Raw genomic sequence first — 21322 nt, forward strand, 5'->3', positions numbered from 1 at the left:
GCCCCACATCGGGCTCTGTGCTGACAGTGCGGAGCCTGCTTGGGAGTCTCTCTCTGTCCCTCCCCTGCTCCTACTCTCTCTTTCAACAATAAATAAACATTTTTTTAAAAAATCCTTTGGTACCTCCTACAAGCTTAGAACTGGGCTAGACACCCACACATCAGAGAGAAGATACAGATCCTGCCTTCAGGGGGTTCAGGGCCCACTGGGGGACAAGGGACAAGTAAATCAGCAGTTCTAACGTGCAGTGTGGAGTAAGGTGTGAGTTCTGGTCAAGGGGTGCACAGGGTGTTGGTGAAGAGCCACTAGCACAGTCTGGAGGGATCTGGAAAGGCTTCTAACGGCAGGTGATAGTAAGATGAGTCTTGACGAAGGAGGAAGTGTTAAACAGGCAGAAGAGGAGACGAAGAGAGGGCTCTCTGGAAGAAGGGACCATGTATAAAAGACATGAGGAGACGAGAACCTTGTGGGGAACAGCCCGAGTTGAGTCTGGCTGAGGCGTGGGTGACATGGGGGAGGGCGGCAGGAGAAAAGGCTGTGTGGGAGGGCAGGCGTGCGACCAAGACAAGTCCCGTGTGCTCCGCTGAGACATTCCAGCTTTAACCTTCAGGCACCGGAGAGCCATGAACAGGTCAGAGAGAAATGACAGGGCATCTGGCTCGTTCCTTGTCCTTAAGGAACCTAAAATACAACCCTGAACCCTACTTGAAAAATGTGAAAAAGTGTGCCGGGCCGGCGGTAACAGACGGGACTCTCAGAATGGGGAGACTGAAGTGAGCCTGACCCACTCTAGAACACCTCCGGGAAGAAAGAGGGCCTTGATCTGGCAGGACTTGGAAGGGGGCTGGGACACGGGACCCGCAAAGGCACAGCCATGGGACCGAGATGAGCGGTCTGAGAAGCAGGAAGCGTCACCGCGGGTCACGAGAGGGACTGGATGGGAGGGGGAGGAGCGTTTGGCCACAGGGATTCAGGTCCTAAAGAGAAGAGCTGGCTGCGGCCAGGAGGGCGAGGAAGGAGGACAGACGTGTGTGCAGTGCGGTGAGGGGCCAGTGCTCCCCGCTGCTCCCAGAAGAGGGGAAAACAGGGCTGGCTCAGCCCTGCTGCCGGGCAGCTCAGCCCCGAGGAAACGCTCACTTGGCTCAGGAATCGGTGCAGACAGGATGATGCTGTAGAGTTTCTTAGCCTCCTCCACGTGCTCTGAGATCTTGTCGATGTTGAGCCGAGTCTCCTCGATCTAGAATCAGAAAGACAACGCCCTTTGTCGGGAGAGAGAGGACAGCGCCAGGACTGAGAGGACAGCTCCGCAGGGGGCCCTGGGGAAGCTGCCCACCTTTCGGGCTGGTGGGGCCACATGTGGACTAGAAAGGCTTCTGCCGTCTGGTGAGGGCGCCTGGCGTGGCCAGATAAACTGATGACCAGGGCAGTCACTGAAGACCCACAGGGGAGAAGGAAAGAAAAGCAGTGAACAGGAGAGAACGGACGGAGAGAGTGAAGCGGAGACGGAGGGGAGAAAGAGCCTTGGCTCGGCCCCCTCGGGGACACGGGAGCCCCCAGCACGTGCGTTGGGCTGAAATGCCTCTCACTAGCTGCTTCTGCCAGGCGATCAGCCTCCAGGAGCCCCCGCCACAGACCACTTCCGCACACATCAGGGGCTCCCGGTCACGCACGGGGTGCGCCAAAGATGTTTCCAGCCGGGCTTCATTCCCGGAGAGCGCAGATTCGCAAGACGTTCGCCAGACCACACTGTCAAGTGCCACCCCAGCTCCTGCAAGGTGTCGTGGCCCCTGCCAAGGTGCGAGTGCCACAGACACCTCCTGTGTCCACCCCCGCCAGGTCTGCCTCCGCGCTTCCAGAAGGTAGGGCCTGGGGACACTGGGGCAGTTACCAAACAACCCCTGTAAAGTACCGTCCAGTAGGATCTGAACACCCGAGATACCGTAAGATAGAGCTAGGCGAGTACTGTCCAGCACGTCTTTCCTCCGGCAAGTGATTCGCTCGTTTTTTGGAATCCTGGTCACTGTTCTCCAGATTAAACAAAAAATAGGAAAAATAAGAGTGTGAGTTCTCTCACCCTCACATCAGCACTTTGGCCGACGGAGCGGGGACTCTGCCCCTCTACAAATACATGGGTCTTAACGAACCATGTTTGAGAGTGGAATTGCTTGCTTAAAGATGTAGAATAAGGGGCGCCTGGGTGGTTCAGTCAGTTGAGCGTCCGACTTCAGCTCAGGTCATGACATCACGATCCATGGGTTCGAGCCCCGCATCGGGCTCTGTGCTGACAGCTCAGAGCCTAGAGCCTGCTTCGGATTCCGTGTCTCCCTCTCTCTCTGCTCCTCCCTACCTCGCGCTCTGTCTGTAGCTCTCTCTCTCGCTCAAAAATAAATGAACATTAAAAAAAAGATGTACAATAAAATGTCAGTGTATCATCAGGGTATAAATCCAAACCCAAGTAGCTACCCACACATCTGGGAAGCATTTTAACAGCCGGCAAAGCATCCGTGGGGGTGCAGGGGGACCATTATTCACACGAAGAACGTAAAGGTGAAAGAGATCACAGGTGGTGGCTGGGTCAGCGCTCAAACACGGATGTTTGGATGCCGGAGCCCTCTGGACTCTAACCAGGATGCTCTCTGCGTTACGGCTAAGACTTGATCTTTTGACTTCTCCATCCCGTTCCACTTGGAGCAGAATCCCAGACCTGCCCTGCTCCACAAAGGGCAAGCGGTAGCACCTGGGAACGCTGACAGGCCCCAGAGGTGTAACCGCCTCATAATCGGGCCCTTGGGTGAACCCAGAAATCGCCCCCTTCCCCTTCCCTTCCCCTCATGTCTCACATCAAAACCACGTTCATCAAGCCGTGTTCCCATTTCCATCTCGTGACTGTTTTGCCAAAGGAATTCCACCATATCCAACAGGACTGAGAAACAAGGCTCGCTAGGATTAAATGCACAAACCGCTTAAAAAGGGGTTTAACAGAGGTGGCTGGGGGGCTCAGTTGGCTAAGCATCCGACTTTGGTTCAGGTCATGATCTCGCAGTTCGTGGGTTTGAGCCCTGCATCAGGTTCTGTGCTGACAGCTTGGAGCCTGGAGCCTGCTTCTGATTCTATGTCTCCTTCTCTCTGTCTCTCTCTCCCTCTCTGTCCCTCCCCAACTTGTGCTCTCTCTCTCAAAAATAAATAAAAAACATTAAAAAATAAAGTATAAAAATAAAAAGAGCTTAACACATTTTAATGCGCCATAAGGCCTTGGATTTTGCACACTCAGCGAATTAGATGTCCTAGAAAATATATTCCAGAATATTATTTCATAAGGTGGATGAGCATCCTGACCTGAACTTTGGTCAATGGTAGAAAGACAACATAGGAGCTGTTAGGTGCCAGGCCTCAAGTTCAGAGTTGCTCCAGATGTCTGGAGACCGGACAGTAGATGGCCCATGTGACCCTGTGGATGACAGAGCCAGGCCCTGGCCGCTCCATCCCCAACCTGCCTGTGGGGCCTCCCAGCCCAGGGAGCACAGCACCCGCCCCCACCTCCTCCTTCCTCCACCCAGTGCAGCAGGCTGCCGTCTTCCTAAGTCCTCCTGGACCCCACCATCTGGGGCATTTCAGGGACTCTGATTTAGCACTCCATAACTTAGTCAATGCACCAAATAATCACAGCACCATCTAGGACTTCAGGATGGGCAACTGGCCAATCACGAAACTTTCTTCTTTTTCTGAACTCCGTGTCTCTGTTTTTCCTAGGAAGCGCTGGGCTGCCTCCAAGGTGACTTTCTGGGTACTTCACAGTGGCAGCTGTGTGCCATTCATTTCCTCGCATGCCTTTGCCAGATGACCAAAGAATCGTGGGGGGAGGGGGGAACCTAGTGTGAAATCTTTTATGAATCTACAAGTCCAAAGGCTGTTTGGGTTTGCTTGGGGTGGGTTTAAATATCCCAACATTGCCTTATACAAGGAACCGAATCGCTCTAACAAACACAAGCTCCTTCGGCAGCACTTGTGTGAGGTCACCGTCACTAGCTCCTTTCCGTGCCTGCGAATATCGAGATTATAGGACAGGAACTACCTCAAGGACGTACTGCAGAAAGAGGTAGAACCAAGCCTCTGTTGGACACGGAACCCGGTCTCCTGAACCAGGTATAAAGGCACAAGAAGCACCGTCGGAGGCTCCTCTGTCTCCTCTCCCGAGTCCCTGCGTGCCGAGCCTGTGTCGGGTTAATGCCCGTGGTCCACTCCCTGTCTTGTGAGACTGGGATCACATGCCTGACCCCTTTGCTGTGTAACCAAGGCTCCCTACGAGAGAGCGAGAGACACCAAGAGTGCCCAAGAAACGTTGATGATCGAGGGAACCAACCAGAAAGTTGTGCTTTAATCACCATGCTAAATTTGCAGCCAGTACCTCCTCAATGCCTGTTTATTGCACGTTACATTTTAAAATATATTTTTAAATGATTTGTCAGTAATGTGGCCATCCAGACAGTATAGCTCAGAAAATGTTATAAACGGGAGGGCTCAGTCGGTTAATCGTCTGGCTCGATTTTGGCTCAGGTCATGATGTCTCCATTCATGGGATTCAGCCCCATGTCAGGCTCTGTATTGACAGTGCAGAGCCTGCTTGGGATCCTCTCTCCCTCTCTCTTTGCCCCTCCCCAACTCATGTTCCTGTCTCTCTCACACACACAAATAAATGAAAGAAAGAGAGAGAAAGAAAAGAAAAGAAAAAAAAGGAAAATGTTAGAATCAAACAGGCCAAGGTCAAGTTTCAGCTCCAGCTCCCAGCAGTTTTATGACCTTGAACAATCCATCTGCTCACCCCCACACACCCCTAGCTCTGGTTCCCATATCTGTGAAACTGAGAATTATCATTATTTCCCACTTCCTAGAGTTAGGAACCTAGATTTCAGAGTAAGTTTCCCCCCTCCTCCTGTGATTCTCTGGCAAGTGCACAAAACAAATAAATTGCACACAGCTACCACCATGAAATACCCAGAAAGTCACCTTGGACGAAGACCAACACTTCCAAAGAAAAAGAAAGACACGGAGTTTTTTGTGGGGATGACGGGAGATCATACATGGCAAGCACTTAACGCAAAGTACGTGCTCACTATGAGAATGGGAAGTCCAGGAAGAGCCAGCAAGCGCCTCTCGCTCACTACGGGCCAGGTGCTCCTGAGCGCACCCCATGTAAGCCCCACGGCAATCCCCAATGCTAACAACATGCCCCGTGATGCTGTCACAGCCCCCCGAGGAGACCAGGTAGGACAGCCAGTCAAGGACTCTTCACGCGGGGTGCTGCCTCGGGAACCAACAATGATTTCCATATCCTACTACTCACCACTATCTAACTAAAAGGAGGGAGTGATTTTCAGGGCCTGGGTGGCCTCTTCTTCTGGACGTAAGCAGCCAGTGGAATCGAATTGGATCATGGAAAGCAGGGAAAGTCCTCCTTTGGAGAAGTGGCAGATTGCCGAGGGGGAGGGAGGAAGGCTTTGTCCATTCTACTTGAGAATGAGTCTGCGCCTCCCCTCAGCCCCCACCTACTCGGCACCTCTAGTTAGGCATTAATTAATTCCTGCATATTTATTCATGTGCCACCCCGTTAAGGTGACAAAGCAAAGGGACTGTAAGGGTCAAATAAATGACTCTACCTTTACATAATTCGCACACCTTGACTGTTCCCCAAAACTAACAGAATCCCAAACAGCCCCCTTGTTACAAGTTCCCGGCCAGGTCCTCGTTGATCTGTTTGCGTCTTTGCTCTGGAGACTGAATGCACACTGACAAGAAGGGGCAGGGAGGTCGCAGTCCAAGCACCGGAAGTCAGGTGGGTCAGGGGACTTATGGAGACTCGGGATGCACCAGGGGAGCGTCCCATCCCGTCCGTGAATGAAAAGACGTGAACAGTCTCCAGTTACGAAGTCCAGTGAGGACCAGTCTTCTCAGACGATAATCTCAAATCCTTTAAGTGCATTTGAGCTTTGCATCACTCGAAATTTGGTCAGGAAAACAACAACCTATCTAGTTATTTTAGCCAAAATAAGAGAACTCGGGGAATTCTTTCTGCGGGGACGGAAGGGGCGAGAAGCCAAACAGAGGCTGGTGGGGCACTCTGGGAATTACCTGGCCCAAGGCCAGGGCCCCTCTGATCGGAGCCGGGCCACAGTGGAGCTGCCCAGCAGAACGGGCCCACGGAGGCAGGGTCTACCCAGCCAAAGTTGAGGCTGCAAAGGAGATGTGTCTGGGGAGGAAAACCAGGCCTCTCCCTCCTCCTGGTCCTCTGCCAGCGTGTCCCCTACATCAAACACACCGAAGCCAGCTGGCAAGGGATCATGGGGCCAGAGCTCCCTGCAGTACCGAGCGGAGCACAGGAAGGGCAGGGGACGGGCACGGGACTGACGAGAGCATCGTGCAGCCTCCGGAAGGGGCCCAGACACACGGAACCGAGAAGCTCACCTACTCACCCAAACACCCGCCTGAAGAAGGAACGAGACAGCACTTAACCTGTCAGATTTGACTTGATGCCTCCGTTTCCGTGTTATGTTCGCTCTGAGGTTCCTCGTTCTAACAAAAAGCAAGCCTACACCCAAAGGCCTCTGCTTTCTGCTCCCCTCCCAGTTCCTCGAAGCAGGCGCTGCCCCGCCCCCCGAGGGGCCCTTGCACACACGCCCTCCACTCTCACCTGTCCCAGCCCCGACTCCGTGACCTGGAGGGCTGGGACCACGTCTCTTTCCACTTGCACCACTTCACAGCCATCGCTGGCCACGCACGGAACACCACTGGCTGCAAGGTTGTTGACTGAGTAAAGAAACGAATACAAGTAACTTCAGGAGACAAGCATGCCTCCCTCATATACGACTGCAAACCAGTGTCACAGATTTTTTTTAAAACACACCCCCTAAAAAATACCCCAAAATTTTATAAGAGCATTTTCTGAAATGTAATCATTCATCCTTGTTAATAGAAGTTACGTGTCAGAAAGGGTTCTGTGAAAACATACATCCAGAGATGAGCTGGGTAAGCAAGTTTCTTTTTTTACAGGACTTCTCAGAGCCTTTAATCAGTAAATGTGCATTTTAAATCACCAAGGGAGGAAAAGAGTATAAAACATCTTTCAGTTATATTTGCTCACTGAAGCCTTCTGGCATGTCGTACACCATCGATGACAGTATTCGATGCACCAGAGAGCCATGCCCTGCCCTTTCTTGTTAACAGAACTCTGATTTTGCTTGGGCAACAATGTTGCCAGCTCCAGGCGATGAATCATGATCCGTTCTAGGTCAATCCTGGCAACCCTGTCCCTTTGCAAAGTCCTCACTTTCCTGGTGTCCCCCCGCCCCCCTGCCCCCCCCACCCCCGCTAGGAGTGGCCGTGACCATGTGATCTGTTGTTGGTCAATGGGAGGAAGTCAGCTTAGAGCAGGGTAGTTTCCCTGCCAGACAAAAGGATTCGGGGCCGTCTCTGGTTTTCCCCTTTCGTATTTCTTGCGATGCTGGTGGCATCTGGAGCTGGAGCTCTGGAAGTTTCAAAACGTCGTGCAAATTCTTTACTGGTCCTCCCACTGAGGACCTATGTACCGCTTTGTACCAGTCTCCTGAACCTGGCAGGCTTGTGTCTGCTTCCACACCAGAGTACAGAAGTGACATCACACATGACTTCCACTGCAGGAACCTTGCGTGGGAGCCTTGAGCCTCCATGTGACATCCCAATGATCCTAGGCTGGCCATGCTAAGAAGCCCAAACAACAGAAATAGGTCAGGCATAGGCACTCCAACCAAGGGTCTCTACGGAGCTTTCCTTTGAGGCACCACACGTTTGAGTAAAGAACTCTCTATAAGGTTCCAGCATCCAGCTGTTCAAGTCTTCCCAGCTAAGTGCCCAGAAACAGGAGCAAAAATCACCCACCTCCACCGTGCCCTGTGCCAAATTCCCAGCCCACAGAATCTGTCAGCACGCCACAATGGTTGTCTCACAACCCTCAAGGGTGGGGTGAACTGCCACACAGCATCGGCCATCGGAAGAGACTCCACTGCCAACGCCAAGGGAAAAGCCAAGAGGTTCCCCGAGATGCTGACCCAGAGCCCCGCCGCCTCCGACCCACTGCACCATGCTAACTACAGACTTCTTCACATGTGACACGATCACACACCTTTATTGCTTAAGCCAGACACTCAAGAGCAGCCCCAGATGACGTGCCCTGTGGCTTCCAGGGCCCTGGGTCCGGGTCAGAACTCTCATCCTCTGTCCCCCGGGCCACTGCACCAGCCAACTGGCTAGTCTTTCCATTTCTGGCCTTTCCCGCCCTCCACGAGCTACCACCAGAGTGGTTTTCCTAAAACACACTGATCCCAGCATTTCCTTGCTTAATACCTTCAAAGCATTTCATCACCTTTGGAGCCAAAGAATCATCTGGATGGACTTCCACAGAAGCCAAAAGTCTCAGCCACTGCTGGCCCTCTGAACCAGGCATGCGGAAGAGCGAGAGGCTCCCCAGGTGATCCTGAGAAGCAGGTCTGGGTAGGAACCACCGAGGCCTCCCTCACCTGACCCCTCCCCCTCCTCCAGGCAGAATTTAACGCTTCCCCTCCTGTGCTCCCAAAGGACCTTGCTGACATTGCCATGATCATGACTTTCCAAGAATTTCTGTCATCCTCGCCAGATATAGAAACACCAGACGGCAAAGGACCCCGTCATGCAGAATATTGTTTGCCCCAGCACCACACACGCTCTGTGGAAGGCAGAGAGCACTTGGGAACTGTGATGAACACATGAATAAATACAAAGAATAAGCCCCTAATGTTTCTGCCTCAGAAAATCTGTCCTCTCTTCCAACTGAGCAAAAGGAGCAAAAGAAAATCCAGGCGACCACAAATTAGACAATAACCCGAGGTTTATCATTTACTAAACCCCTCGGTTAATCATCCAAGGCCTGAAAACCCAAGGGCCAACTCTTTCCTATAACAGCTGAGAAGCTGGAAAAGCCATCTGGGTCTTACATAGCGCAAGCGCACATTTTGAAAAACTCCTGGTCCCGTGACGTCACCAGCCCCTTGCACATGCCTCTCTGATGGGGTTGTGATTCACACAATCAGTCCCTGACAAACAGCCTCTGGGGACTTGCTTGCTGGAACAAGTCCAAACGGCAAGGTTTCGTGGTGAGAGTGCCTTCCCAAGCAATCTCTGTAGCCGTGTCCCACAGGATGCCGTCGGCAGGCTCCCAACTGCATGTGGGGAGAGCCCCCTCCCTTCTCCAAACCCCCAGGCCCTGGCTTGTGCTCTATCCCACTTTCGAGTCTATTTCCGGACCCCATTCCCTAACACATCAGGAACAGAACAATGACCGGAGTCATACTAATTATACATCAGGCGCTGTGCTAGGTACATCCGTGTACTTTCTCGATTTATCTTTGTAATACCCAGCAGGTAACACTGCTATTCGAGTCTTAGAGGGAGCTGGGGTTCAGAGCAGTGAACCGACTTTTCCAAAGTTACACTGCTGATGATGGCAGAGCTGAGGTCATGACCAGGACCCGTGGACCCCCAGAGCCCGTGTGGCCTGTCTCCGTGTTCCGCAGCCCCCCGCCTCTCTGCCCCACTGCGACATTCCCCTCCCGGGGCTCCGTCAGATGGGAAGCAGGGCAGGAACACTGAGCTAAGCTGAAGCTGAGCACTTCTGAGTGTCCGCTCCTTTACTCCCCAACACACTGTGAGCTGAAGGTGCTGCTCCCCGTTTCACGGAGAAGCTCGTGGACACTGAGGGGAGTCAAGGAATGTACCTGAGATCACGGTTAGTAGCGGACCAGGAGTTCCATTTCACAGATGGTGCTCTCAGATCCACTGCGCTGGTGAAGTCTGTGAGCCCGAGCTCATACGCCCGTAATAAAGCCCTTTGCCTTTGCAAATATGATAGGGGTTGGGATTTTTTTCCCCTAAATGACAGAAAAGCATCTGACAAAGAAGCAAAACAAAAAACAAAAACAAATAGCCCCTGAGGTCTTGTTAAGGCTCGAAAAATAACTATCCAACCAGCACTTTTCTGTTTAAAGAACGCTTTCCAGGGGCACCTGGGTGGCTCAGTCGGTTAAGGGTCGACTCCTGATTTTTGGCTCGGGTCATGATCTCACAGTTCATGGGTACAGAGAGCTTGCTCGGGATTCTCTCTCCCTCTGCCTCCCCATCATGCAAGCTCTCTCTAAATAAATAAATAAACATTAAAAAAACAAAACACTTTCCAGATGTGTGAGCCTCATGTGATCCTCACCACATCCTTGAAAGGTAAGTACTAACATTCCCAATTTGCAGAGCAAGAATTGGAGGCCCACATGGGTTAAGGGCTTAACCAAAGTCAACCGCCATCAAGTGCATGAGAATGAATTGAGATCATGTCATGGAGAGGCACACCATCTTCCCACTTCCCAGGGGACCCTGCCCTTCAGGGTCCCTCCGACTGGGCTGGAGAAGGGGCAGAACACCGTCACTGGCGAAGCTGCCTCATCTTAGGGAGGAAGTTCCTCAGTGTACCTGGCCATCCAGGGCAAGATCAGAGGAGCGAGCAACAGGGGCATCGAACAACGCCAGAAGTCCTCCCCACCGCGGAGAAGACATTCTCCTTTCACGACCCATACCTGGAACCGCACTGGCCTCACAAACCTGGGTGCTCTTTGGTCTCACCATGGCTTCCTGGCTAAAAGGATGGACCCACCCCTGGTGAGCGTGGCAAACTGTGGAGGGTCCACGGCCAACTTCCCGATCAGGCCAACACGTACTCTGGTCTGCTCCTACACCGGCTAACTAGTCCTCCAGAGGAACTGCCCTGAACCGCCAGGCCCCCGAGAGCTAGAGGTGACCTCCCACACCCACGATCTGAGGACGGGAGGTGCCCACATTCCTCCCGCAGAAACAATATGGCGCCTCTTGTCTTCTTTCCAAGAAAATTAAAAGCCTAAATAAAGAAACCACAGGGTGATGGCAGAAACTTCCATGGCTGAACTTCTCATGCTTCTGTTCTAGGGATCATTCACCAGGCACACACGTCAGATGCTACACCGAACGCTTTACAAACATTATTCCATTTAATCCTCACAATAACCCTGGAGGGGATTACATTATCCCTCCCAATGTGCAGATAAGGAAACCAAGCGTGTGAAGGAACGTTCGCAAGATCAACAGCTGGTCAGAAGCAGGGCAGAGATTTGAACCCCACCTCTCACCATCTGCCAAAGTCTCTCCCTACAAGGACCTTTGAGATCAAAGATTATGTGACTCCGTAGATGGGGGCAGCCTATTTTTCAAGCCTATTGACCTTGAAAAAAATAAACTGGTGGTTTTCTTAGTTTATCAGTTTTCACTAGAATTAACTCAAAGGGCCTGAACTTTTGGAAATGAGAAATCTGATCTATTTGAATCACAGGCTAAGGATATTTTTGTGGGGTTTTGTTTGGTTTTTTGCAAACTAATGGCTGTGACCCCATGGTTGATGCAGTATTGAAATTATGTAACATACGCAAGAAAAAATATCATTAAAATGTTGCCATGCAGCATCAGACTTGAAAAGCATCTTGTTGGGGCGCCTGGGTGGCTCAGTCAGTTAAGCGTCTGACTTCAGTTCATGTTATGATCTGCAGTTCGTGGGTTCAAGCCCCACATCAGGCTCTGTGCTGACAGCTCAGAGCCTGGAGCCTATCTATGGATTCTGTATCTCCCTCTCTCTCTGACCCTCCCCTGCTCATGCTGTCTCTCTCTGTCTCTCAAAAATAAATAAAAAAATATTAAAAATTAAAAAAAAAAGCATCTCATTAATGACATCTCATGTACCTTTTGCTGACTTCCTCAAGAAGATTAAAAATCCAAACCCTCCCAATCAAGTATGGAAGAGAATCTCCCAGTAACTTCTTGGTCGGGCCGCCTCATCCCAGGAAAAGACCGACTTTCCTCAGCTACCCCTGAAAGAGCCGAGTTTTTATTCTTTACACAGGAAGCTGCGTTTCCTCACAGAAGTTCAGAAGAAAAGCACAGGAAGGCCGCCTACCTCAGAGAAGAACTCATCCATGAAAGCCGTGTTGTCAATGGCAACCTCGACCTCGTCGGCGTCATCGTCCTGTGTCAGCTGCTTCTGCGAGGGACAGAAGGGAACAGGCTGAGGCTCAAAACACAAGAAACCGCTGACAGTACCGGAAACTACATCCATGTTCAACCACGAGGAGCTCCGCCCATATTAACATCACACATACATAACCTCGAGAACTCAGAACAGCCCTGCGCTATCCCAAACTCCTTCACACCGTCTGTATTTAAACCCTAGCTGCACCCCTTGCTGACTTCTGGCAGGGGCGCGGGAAGGAAGGGAGGATGGGCAAGCCACCAACCTCACTGGGCCAGGTCTCCCTATCTGTAAAATGCTGACATGCGCTACCTACTTCAGGGGATGGTCAGAGAAACGAGACCAGGAAGTGCAAGCGTGTTTGCACGGTGCCCGGCAGACTGCAAGTACTCAATAAATGCTAGATGTTGTCCTTGTTGTTGTTGGAGCGGGGCGGGGGGCAGTGGTACTGGTGACATTATTATACCGAATTCCAGTTGGAGACCCTACAACAGAGAGGTTGAGCAACTTGGCCAAAGGCACGCAGTGAAAATGTGGAGACAGGCAGATTCTAGCCTGTATTTTGGATGTGGACCTCGTGTTCCTAACCCCTTCTCTACAACGTTCAATTGTGTGATCCACCCGACCAGAGATTTCTATCAGAACAGTTTCTAGCCTCAATTCCCCCAAAGCACTCACTTCCAATCCTGAGGGTGGGAGCCAAGATTTTCCTGTTTTCGTTAACTACCTATTACAAAACACACACACACACGCACAGCACTGTGTGTCATTCCCTGACAGAGCTCATGTTTATAAGGAAAAGGAAGCTCTCCCCTGCGCCCCCAGCACCCTCTGGGGACCCCAGCTCTCTTGATCTCATTCCACTTCCTCTACAAAATCACAGAATGGCCATCTAAAGGAAGCGCTTCCATTCCCGCCCAGCACCCAGGGCTGAGCCGCGTCTACACTCTCCACCGCTGCACTGCACGCTGACCGTTTCTAAGCACGGGGGGGGGGGGGGAGAACTGTCCTTGGCAGTGGAGCAGAGGAGGGGTAAAGCTCCTATACCTGCTTCTGCACAAGCGCAGTAGACACAGCACTGTCACACAGACATAACCCCCCGGGCAACGAAAGCCACCAGGTACCTCTCTTCTTTACCTGCCACCAGCCCCCCAACCTTCAACAGATGATGGCATTACTGGGAATTCCCACTGAAATCTGGGACTCTCCAAACATCTGGGGAGTCTGTTTTGATTGGCACCGCCATCATCTCATTCTCTGGCTTTTGTCTGGAACCTTCAGCAACCCAAGCTTAACAGTCACATTCAAAGGAGGTGAATTTGAGGGCACAGCCACAGCCCCTGAGATCATCTTCCTAAAAAGCCATTCCTTCTGTTCTTCTCCTGGGGTTGAAAGTCCCAATGCCCAACAGAGCACACAGGGACCACCGAGGTCCGGCCCTGCCCATGTTCCTCCCTCTGTGGTACACTCTCTGGACCAGGCACTTGGAACTCCTCACTTTTCTGGGACATACCATCTTTCATTTGCTGAACTGTTACACAAGGACTTCTTCCTGAAATGCATTTGTCCAGCTGGAAAATTTTTACTTAGCCTTTAAAATTCAATCTTGGAGGTGCCTGGGTGGCTCAGTCAGCTGGGCCTCTGACTCTCGATTTTAGCTCAGGTCATGATCCCAGGATTGTGGGACTGGGCTCCGTGCAGGGCTCTGTACAGGCTGTGGAGCCTATTGGGGATTCTCTCCCTCTCTCTCCCTCTCTCTCCGCACCCCCCCCCTCTGTTCTCTCTGCCCCTTTCCCCTCTCTAAAAATAATTTTTAAAAAATTAAAATCAATCGTGAACCATCTTCTCTGTCTGCCTTCCCTGATACTTCCTCCTTGAGTAAAATTTAAAACCTCCCTAAGCCGAGCACCTGGGTAGCCCAGGCAATTGGCTGTCTGACTTTGACTCAAGTCATGATCTCGTAGACCATGGATTCGAGCCCCGGGTCAGGCTGACATCTCAAAACCTGGAGGCTGCTTCAGATTCTGTCTCCTTCTGTCTCTGACCCTCCCTGACTCATGCTCGCTCGCTCGCTCGCTCTCTCTCTCTCAAAAATAAACCTGTAAAAAATTTTTTAAAAATTCCTAAGCTCCCAATGCATTTTGTGCAAACCTTCCATAGCATTCAACACAGGCTACTGTTAATTATTCCTTATCAATCTTTTCCTACTGGCTATAAACCCTGGAGGTCAGGGCTACCTTATCTACTAGAACAGATACTCTGAGTGTACGTGCCTGCCCAGAAAACCTTCCCTGGTGTAGATAACCTTCCCAGAATCGTGTGGGAAGATGAGGGGGATCAATTTGAGCCAAGCTCCCTGAGGAATTTGAATTGCAATGTGAACAGAGCTGAGTCAGCCTGTGGCAGCGCCCAACAGAGATCTTTACCAGTTTCTCCAAGAGCTGCCTCATGTCTGCTCTTCCTAAGCCTTCCAGCAGGTTCCAAGGACTGTCCCCCAGCACTCCTCCAACGAGCTCAACAGTATTCTTCTAATGTTTTTATAAAATTTGTTTCACTGGAATTGGCTTTTCTCACTTCCAATTAAAATCACTTGTACTTGTCATTCATTCATTCATTCATTCATTCATTCCACATGTACACTGAGCACTTACATGTGCTAGGTATGTCACAGAAATTTAATCAGTTTTAGCTGAATGAAAAATGAGCCCCCACAGAGACCGCAGCCTGAGTCAGGCAGCAGTTTCTGAAGTTGGGATAAAATGCTCCCGTTACCAACGATCGTCACTCCTCGGGCCTCTCAGTAGCCTCCAGAGAGCTCGTCTCCTAGGAGGGATCTCTGGGACACACACTGGAGAACAGGAGCCCAAGCCTTCCCCTGGCAGGGGGAACTGACAAGTACGGGTCCCGTCTCCTGTCTCTAGAGGTCTTCTAGGGACCCTCACTGAAGGGAGATACTGTGTGTGTGTGTGTGTGTGTGTGTGTGTGCACGTGTGTGTGTGCACGCGTGTGTGTACACCCATGAGTGTGTCAACATGGAATGAAGTAGGATGAGTCTGCCATCTTGGGATAGACTAAGAGAAGTTTCTGGAAGCTGGGAACAACTGTGTCCTGGAGCATGGGAGGCAGACCCCTAGCTCTCCATCATGACATATATTTCTGAGACCCCTGGAATTTGTACAGGGGCTCCCCACATCCAAGACATCACCTCTAGGCTTTGAGCAGGGGCAGCCTGGTCTACGTCCAGAAAAGGTGTGGACCAGGAAAAGAGAAGTCTTTGGTAATACACATCCTAGGTCTAAAACCTTTTGTTGGGGCACCTGGGTGGCTCTGCCGGTCAAGCGTAGGACTTCAGCTCAGTCATGATCTCACAGTTCGTGGGTTCCAGTCCCATGCTGGGCTCTCTGCTGACAGCTAGCTCAGAGCCTGGAGCCTGCTTCAGATTCTGTGTCTCCCTCTCTCTCTCTCTCTCTCTCTCTCTCTCTCTCTCTCTCTGCTCCTCCCCCATTCATGCTCTGTTTCTGTCTCAATTATAAATAAAAAACATTTTTTTAATTTAAAAAATAAAATAAAATAAATAAAAAACAAAACCTTTTGTTGCCAATTACTGGCTGTCAGATCTCAATCAAGTCTTTTATTGGTCTGAGTTTTTTATCTGTGAATGGTAATAACACCGCACACCTTATGACTTTTATGGGCACTGGAAGATATCACATATGGAAGGTTTCCAGCCCGATACTGGGCACATACCAGTGCCTCATAAATGTCAGTTTCCCCATCACCTTGTTGTAAAGATGTGACGGCTAAAAGAGTGAGTTCTCCTTGAGGAAGTCCTCACTCTAACGGCTACACTGGTAAGGTCAGCCACAGAGCATCATGATGGTCTGGGTTCCGTAACTTGCTTCATCACATGTTGGTCACCGAGCCTTACACAACTGGTTTAGCATCTCCAAGCCTCAATTTCCTTATCTACAAAATAGATAGACTGTGTCTACCAACGCTTTTGTGAGGACTGAATACTATTTTAAAGTTCCTTATTCCATTAATACAGTCACAACTCAATAAAGCGGTCGTATGTAAGATCTAGCCAACTTCCCTACAGCTTTAACTTGGATATGAGTACCTTTAAACAGGAAAGGGGGAAAAAAGAAGAAAAAAATATCTTTGGGACTTTGAAGCTGAATGCAACCTTCCAGATTCTATCATCAAATTCTGTGTCTTAGAGATGGGCAAAGCAAGACCCACAGACAAATGACAAGTTACTGACAGCCAGGAAGAGAACCCAAGCTTCTTGATTCCCATCTTCCCATGTGGTCTTGCCCATGTGCTGTGCCATTTCCAAAAATATAACATAACATCATCAACAGCAGCAGCACAAGCTTTAGTCGGAGACTCTGAGGAAAAGGCCACCGTCACGGGTCATCCAGAGTCCAGGGACACTGGAACTCCCACCTGGCTTCTCCAAAAAGGTGTCTAACTGATCCCGGGGAAACCCCCTGTCCCTTCTGATGCAGCCAGGCTCTCACAAGCTGAGGCCTCAGGAGCCCCAAGGCCAAGGAAAGCACGCACTGTCCTTTATCTTGGGCCCACATGACTGAGCACAGCTGAGAAAAGAACTTGGGCACCTTTATCGGAGCATCAAGCCGTGTGGTCACAGGAACGGTGCAGCAGCTACATCGGCCGCAGAAGAAACAGTGAGAACCACGAGTTCAGCCGCTCACTTCCTCTCTCCCACCCCCTGGCCCCACGATGCCTCTCCTGCCAGGAGACAGGACATCAGCCAGCAGGCAGCCCGGACACAGAGCCCCGTATCCAGCACCCATCCCTGCCTCTCGAACACGCCCCACAGTCCCGTGAGGGCCGCCAGCACCGCGACCTCCTCTCTGCAGTGTGGGGAGCGTTTGGGGGCTTGTGCTCTGCTTCCTCTTGCTCGGCACTCGTTGCCCTTCTCTCGGCTGCCTTCCCCATCATCCTCCGTCCATCTGACGTGGGTCCCTTTCACTAGCTTCTTGAATAAAAGCATTTGTCACCAGGTACTGGGTGGTCACAGCACCCTAGAGGCTCCACATCATCCAAAGGCTCCCAGCCACTGGTCTGCAGAGTCTGGGCTTGAGCGCAACTTGTCTGTCTGTCCTAGGCCCTTGTTATTCCCTGCACCTTCCCGAAGCGGCCCATGGCCCAGAGTAACCAGGAGCCAAGGAGAGCAGCAGCGGGCCCTTGTCTGCACTGAGCCTGGGCTCTCTCTCCAAGCAAGGCGCTCAGCCCTCCCGTGCAGCTTTTTGGAACCCCAGGGTACTCCAGACGCGCCTCAGAAACCGCCCAGGGAGGCCAGGGAGGGGGACTCTTAAATCTGTGCAACTTCCCTTCTATCTACTTTATCCACGGGGGCGAAAGAGGCCTGTTGTCAACGGAGAAAAGGAAAGCAGGAAAGAGGAAGAAAGCACGCAGGCAAACCAGCAAGCTTGGCTAACCGAGAAACCGCTGCTGCAGCACATGGATGCCTTCTCAGAGAGAGAGAAGACGGGCGCCTGGGTGGCTCAGCCGGCTGAGCGTCCCACGTCAGCTCGGGACACGATCTCACGATTTGTGAGTTCAAGCCCCGAGTCCAGCTCGCTGCTGTCCCCCTCTCTCTCTGCCCCTCCCCTGCTTGCACTCCCTCAAAAACAAATAAACATTTAAAAAAAGAATAGAGAAAGAAATCCCCCTGCTCCTTTTCCAGATGCAAACTTCCAGTTATAAAATAAATAAGTCACGGGCACGAAAGGTATGGCATAAGGAACACGGTCACTAGGGTAATTACGTCGTGTGGTGACACAGAGTGGCTACACTCACTGTGGTGAGCGCTGCGTAACACACGGACTTGTCAGATCAGCATGTCCTATGCCTGCAACTGCGTTAACATCATGTGTTGACTACACTTCTGTTAGAGATTTTAAGAAAAACCTGCTGCAATGTAAGTGTAGATCACTGGCAAGTGCTCGAGGATCGTACAAATCAGAGCAGCAAGACAGAAGGAAGGGACAAAGGAAGGAAAAGTGATTCATCCCAGATGAAGACAACACTGAACCCCTCCTCGGGGTCCCCAGACAAGACGGAAGGTCCCCAGACACACACACACACACACACACACACACACACACACACACGCACACGTGCCCACGCCACACTGCCCAGCATCTGGTTTTTCCAGTCCCTCTTCTTCGGTTAAAAGAGCCAGGGATTCTGAGTAAGCGAGTCAGCTCTCAATAGGTGTTGGGCATTCTCTGCTCCCCGCTTACACATCCAGTCTCCCCCCGCCTTTCCCTCCCCTTCACCCTCCCCAAGGGAACACTTCCCCTGGCCGCTGAACCGCATCTTCCTCAGCATCTTCCCCAACACCCTTGTCAGATGAATCAGGAGGAAACTGACCAACGAGACCCCAGCGAGCCCTGCACCTTACTTTCCAGACGTCTCCTAGATAAACAACCTGGGGCCCCAACTGGCCCTGCTGGGAAAATGAACTGAGGAATGAGCCCCCGCCCCCGGCAGATGAGCCCAAGGCCAGCAAGTGCGTGGACAACCAGACAAGAGACAGCGTCCCTGATGACCCCACGCCCTGCATTCTGGCTGTAACAACACTCCCCCACGGAGCGTGAGTGTGTTTTGCGGCAGACGCTCTTGTGGCTTCAAATATATTACTTCACTCTCACGTCAACCCGGAGGGACAAACGTCACTGCCTCCGTTGACAGACGAAGCAACCTCTGTTAGGTGAAATCACACGTCCGAGGTGCTCCAGCTGGTAGGTGGAGGGGGGGACTCAAAAGCAGGTCTGGGGGAACCAGGGCCCCAGTTTTTCCCCCCTCCACGCTCTCTCTAGCCAAAAATGTCCCCCCTACTCTGCTCATAACACCCCCGCACTTATTTCAGGGGATGCCGGGAGCCTAGTAAAGTACAACTGGATTCATCTGTATGCACGAATGAAAACGTGACTGAGGCACGGAAATCCTATGCACGTATGTGGAGACCCACGGATGCACCGGCAGCCTGCGCTGAGAACCCACTTAGCAGCTGTGTGACGTTAGACACGTTAGGGAACCTCTCTGTGGCTCGGGGCTTCCCTCGTCTGCAGCATGAGTAATCCACTCAGGGAACCATGGTGAGGAGGACGTTAGTTAACACAAGTGAAACGCTGAGAGGTGCGCTGGGTGGGTATTAAATACCCAAGCCCATGCCACCAAGCAGGGAACCAGGACTGCTTCCTCTAAAGAGAGTTTCCGCCAGAGGTGTGATTCTAATGCCAATTCTCAGGCGGTGACAGCCGGTCCCTCAGAGTGAACTGAAACTTTAGATCGTTTACCTGAAAGAAATCCTTTTTCTAGAATATGCATTGAAAGAAAGAAAGGTCTCTCTGAATTTTGCTTCTGCTAAAGTCTCGTAAATGTTATTTACCACTTTTATTATCATTCATTTCTAAATATTTTGTCATTTCCACTTTGGCTTTGTTTTTTTACATTTTATTTATTTTTCAGGGACAGAGAGAGACAGAGCATAAACAGGGGAGGGGCAGAGAGAGAAAGAGACACAGAATCCAAAGCAGGCTCCAGGCTCTGATCTAGAGGTCAGCACAGGGGCGCCTGGGTGGCTCAGTTGGTTAAGCGGCCAACTTCGGCTTGGGTCACAATCTCATGGCTTGTGGGTTCGAGCCCTACATCGGGCTCTGTGCTGACAGCTCGGAGCCTGGAGCCTGCTTCAGATTCTGTGTCTTCCTTTCTCTCTGACCCTCTCCCACCCATGCTCTGTTTCTCTCTCTGTCTCAATAATAAAATAAAACATTAAAAAAAATTTAAAAAAAAAAACCAGAGGTCAGCACAGAGCCCAACACGGGGCTTGAACCCACAAACTGTGAGATCATGACCCGAGCCAAAGTCAGATGCTCAACTGACTGAGCCACCCAGGCGCCCCTGGCTTTTTTTTTTTTTTTTTTTTTTAATGTTTCAATTTTAGAAGGAGAGCAGGGAAGAGGGGCAGAAGAAGAGAAAGAATCCAAAGCAGGCTCTACACTCAGCACAGAGCCCAACGTGGGGCTTGATCTCATGAGCCTGGGATCATGACCTGAGCCAAAATCCAGAGTCGGACGCTCAAGTGACTGAGCTCCTATTTTGACTCTCTCTTTCTCTCTCAAAATAAACTTTACAAAAAAGAAAAAAAAAGAAGAGGGGAACATGTCCTCTGGGCAGAGGTTATCCATACAGACAAGGGATCTGTAGTAGTGAGATTAAGTCACCCAGGGTCACATGGCTAATAGGGAACAAAGCCAGGATAGAACCACCGTCTGGTCCAATCCACTGAGTTCACAGTGCGTTGACGCAGAGAGATGCTGGGGTCTCCTAGCCAAGCACCACACCCACACCCCCTTCTTCCCACTACAAGGTCCAACGAATTCACTCCTTCTTTCACCCATGCACAGACCAGACTCAGCAGCCCCCTCTCTGCAGGGCCTCACAGACTCCGATGAGAGCCACACAGGTCTTTACAACCCCATGTGGTGAGTGAGGACAGCACTCAAGTAAAGGAATCAGGGGCGCCTGGGTGGCTCAGTCCGTTAAGCGTCCGGCTTCGGCTCCGGTCATGATCTCATGGTTCGTGAGTTCAAGCCCTGCATGGGGCTCTGTGCTGAAGCTAGCTCAGAGCCTGGAGCCTGTTTTGGATTCTGTGTCTCCCTCTCTCTCTGACCTTCCCCTGCTCATGCTGTCTCTGTCTGTCTCTCAAAAATAAATAAAAAACAGAAAAACAATGTTTAAAAAAATAAAAAATAAAGACAAGGAATCATACACCTAGGAGAAGATCCCATACCCAACCTCACTGGAGTCCATAGCAGACCAAGGGGAGGATGGAAGCCTATAAAACAATGTGTGCAAAGGTCACTCCTTGGGAAACTTTTGAAAGATGAGTGAATTTACCCAAAGGATACCTCCAGGAAGGCCACCAGAATAAGGCCACACCTGTTTCCTGCTCTCTCTCTCATCCCAGGAGCCAAAGACATTGAAAGAGTATCTTCTGCTTCCTCCTGGAGAGTTCATTGAGATTCTGTTCTTCAGTGATAAGGCTTCTCACTGGCCCATGATTTCTTTCTGGGACATTCTTCCTCTCCTACTCCAGCTTCCTTCGCTCTTTTCTGACTTCCTCTTCCTCTCCATGTCCCCCCCCCCCCCCCCCCCCCCCCCCCCCCCCCCCCCCCCCCC

General features: G+C 51.2%; 1 protein-coding gene across 2 annotated transcripts in view; it reads right to left on the minus strand.

Moving 5' to 3' along the window:
- STX3 (syntaxin 3) overlaps positions 1-21322 on the minus strand; it is a 39783-nt gene that overhangs the window by 11853 nt on the left and 6608 nt on the right. For both annotated transcript variants that reach the window (XM_029915426.1, XM_029915428.1), the window contains exons 2-3: positions 12032-12115; positions 1138-1237 (exon numbers count right to left, since the gene is read on the minus strand). In XM_029915426.1, the coding sequence (XP_029771286.1) occupies positions 1138-1237; positions 12032-12115 (184 nt within the window). The remainder of the gene's footprint in view (positions 1-1137; positions 1238-12031; positions 12116-21322) is intronic.

The sequence above is a fragment of the Suricata suricatta genome, chromosome 11 (assembly GCF_006229205.1).
Source record: "Suricata suricatta isolate VVHF042 chromosome 11, meerkat_22Aug2017_6uvM2_HiC, whole genome shotgun sequence".
NCBI classification, from domain to species: Eukaryota; Metazoa; Chordata; class Mammalia; order Carnivora; family Herpestidae; genus Suricata; species Suricata suricatta.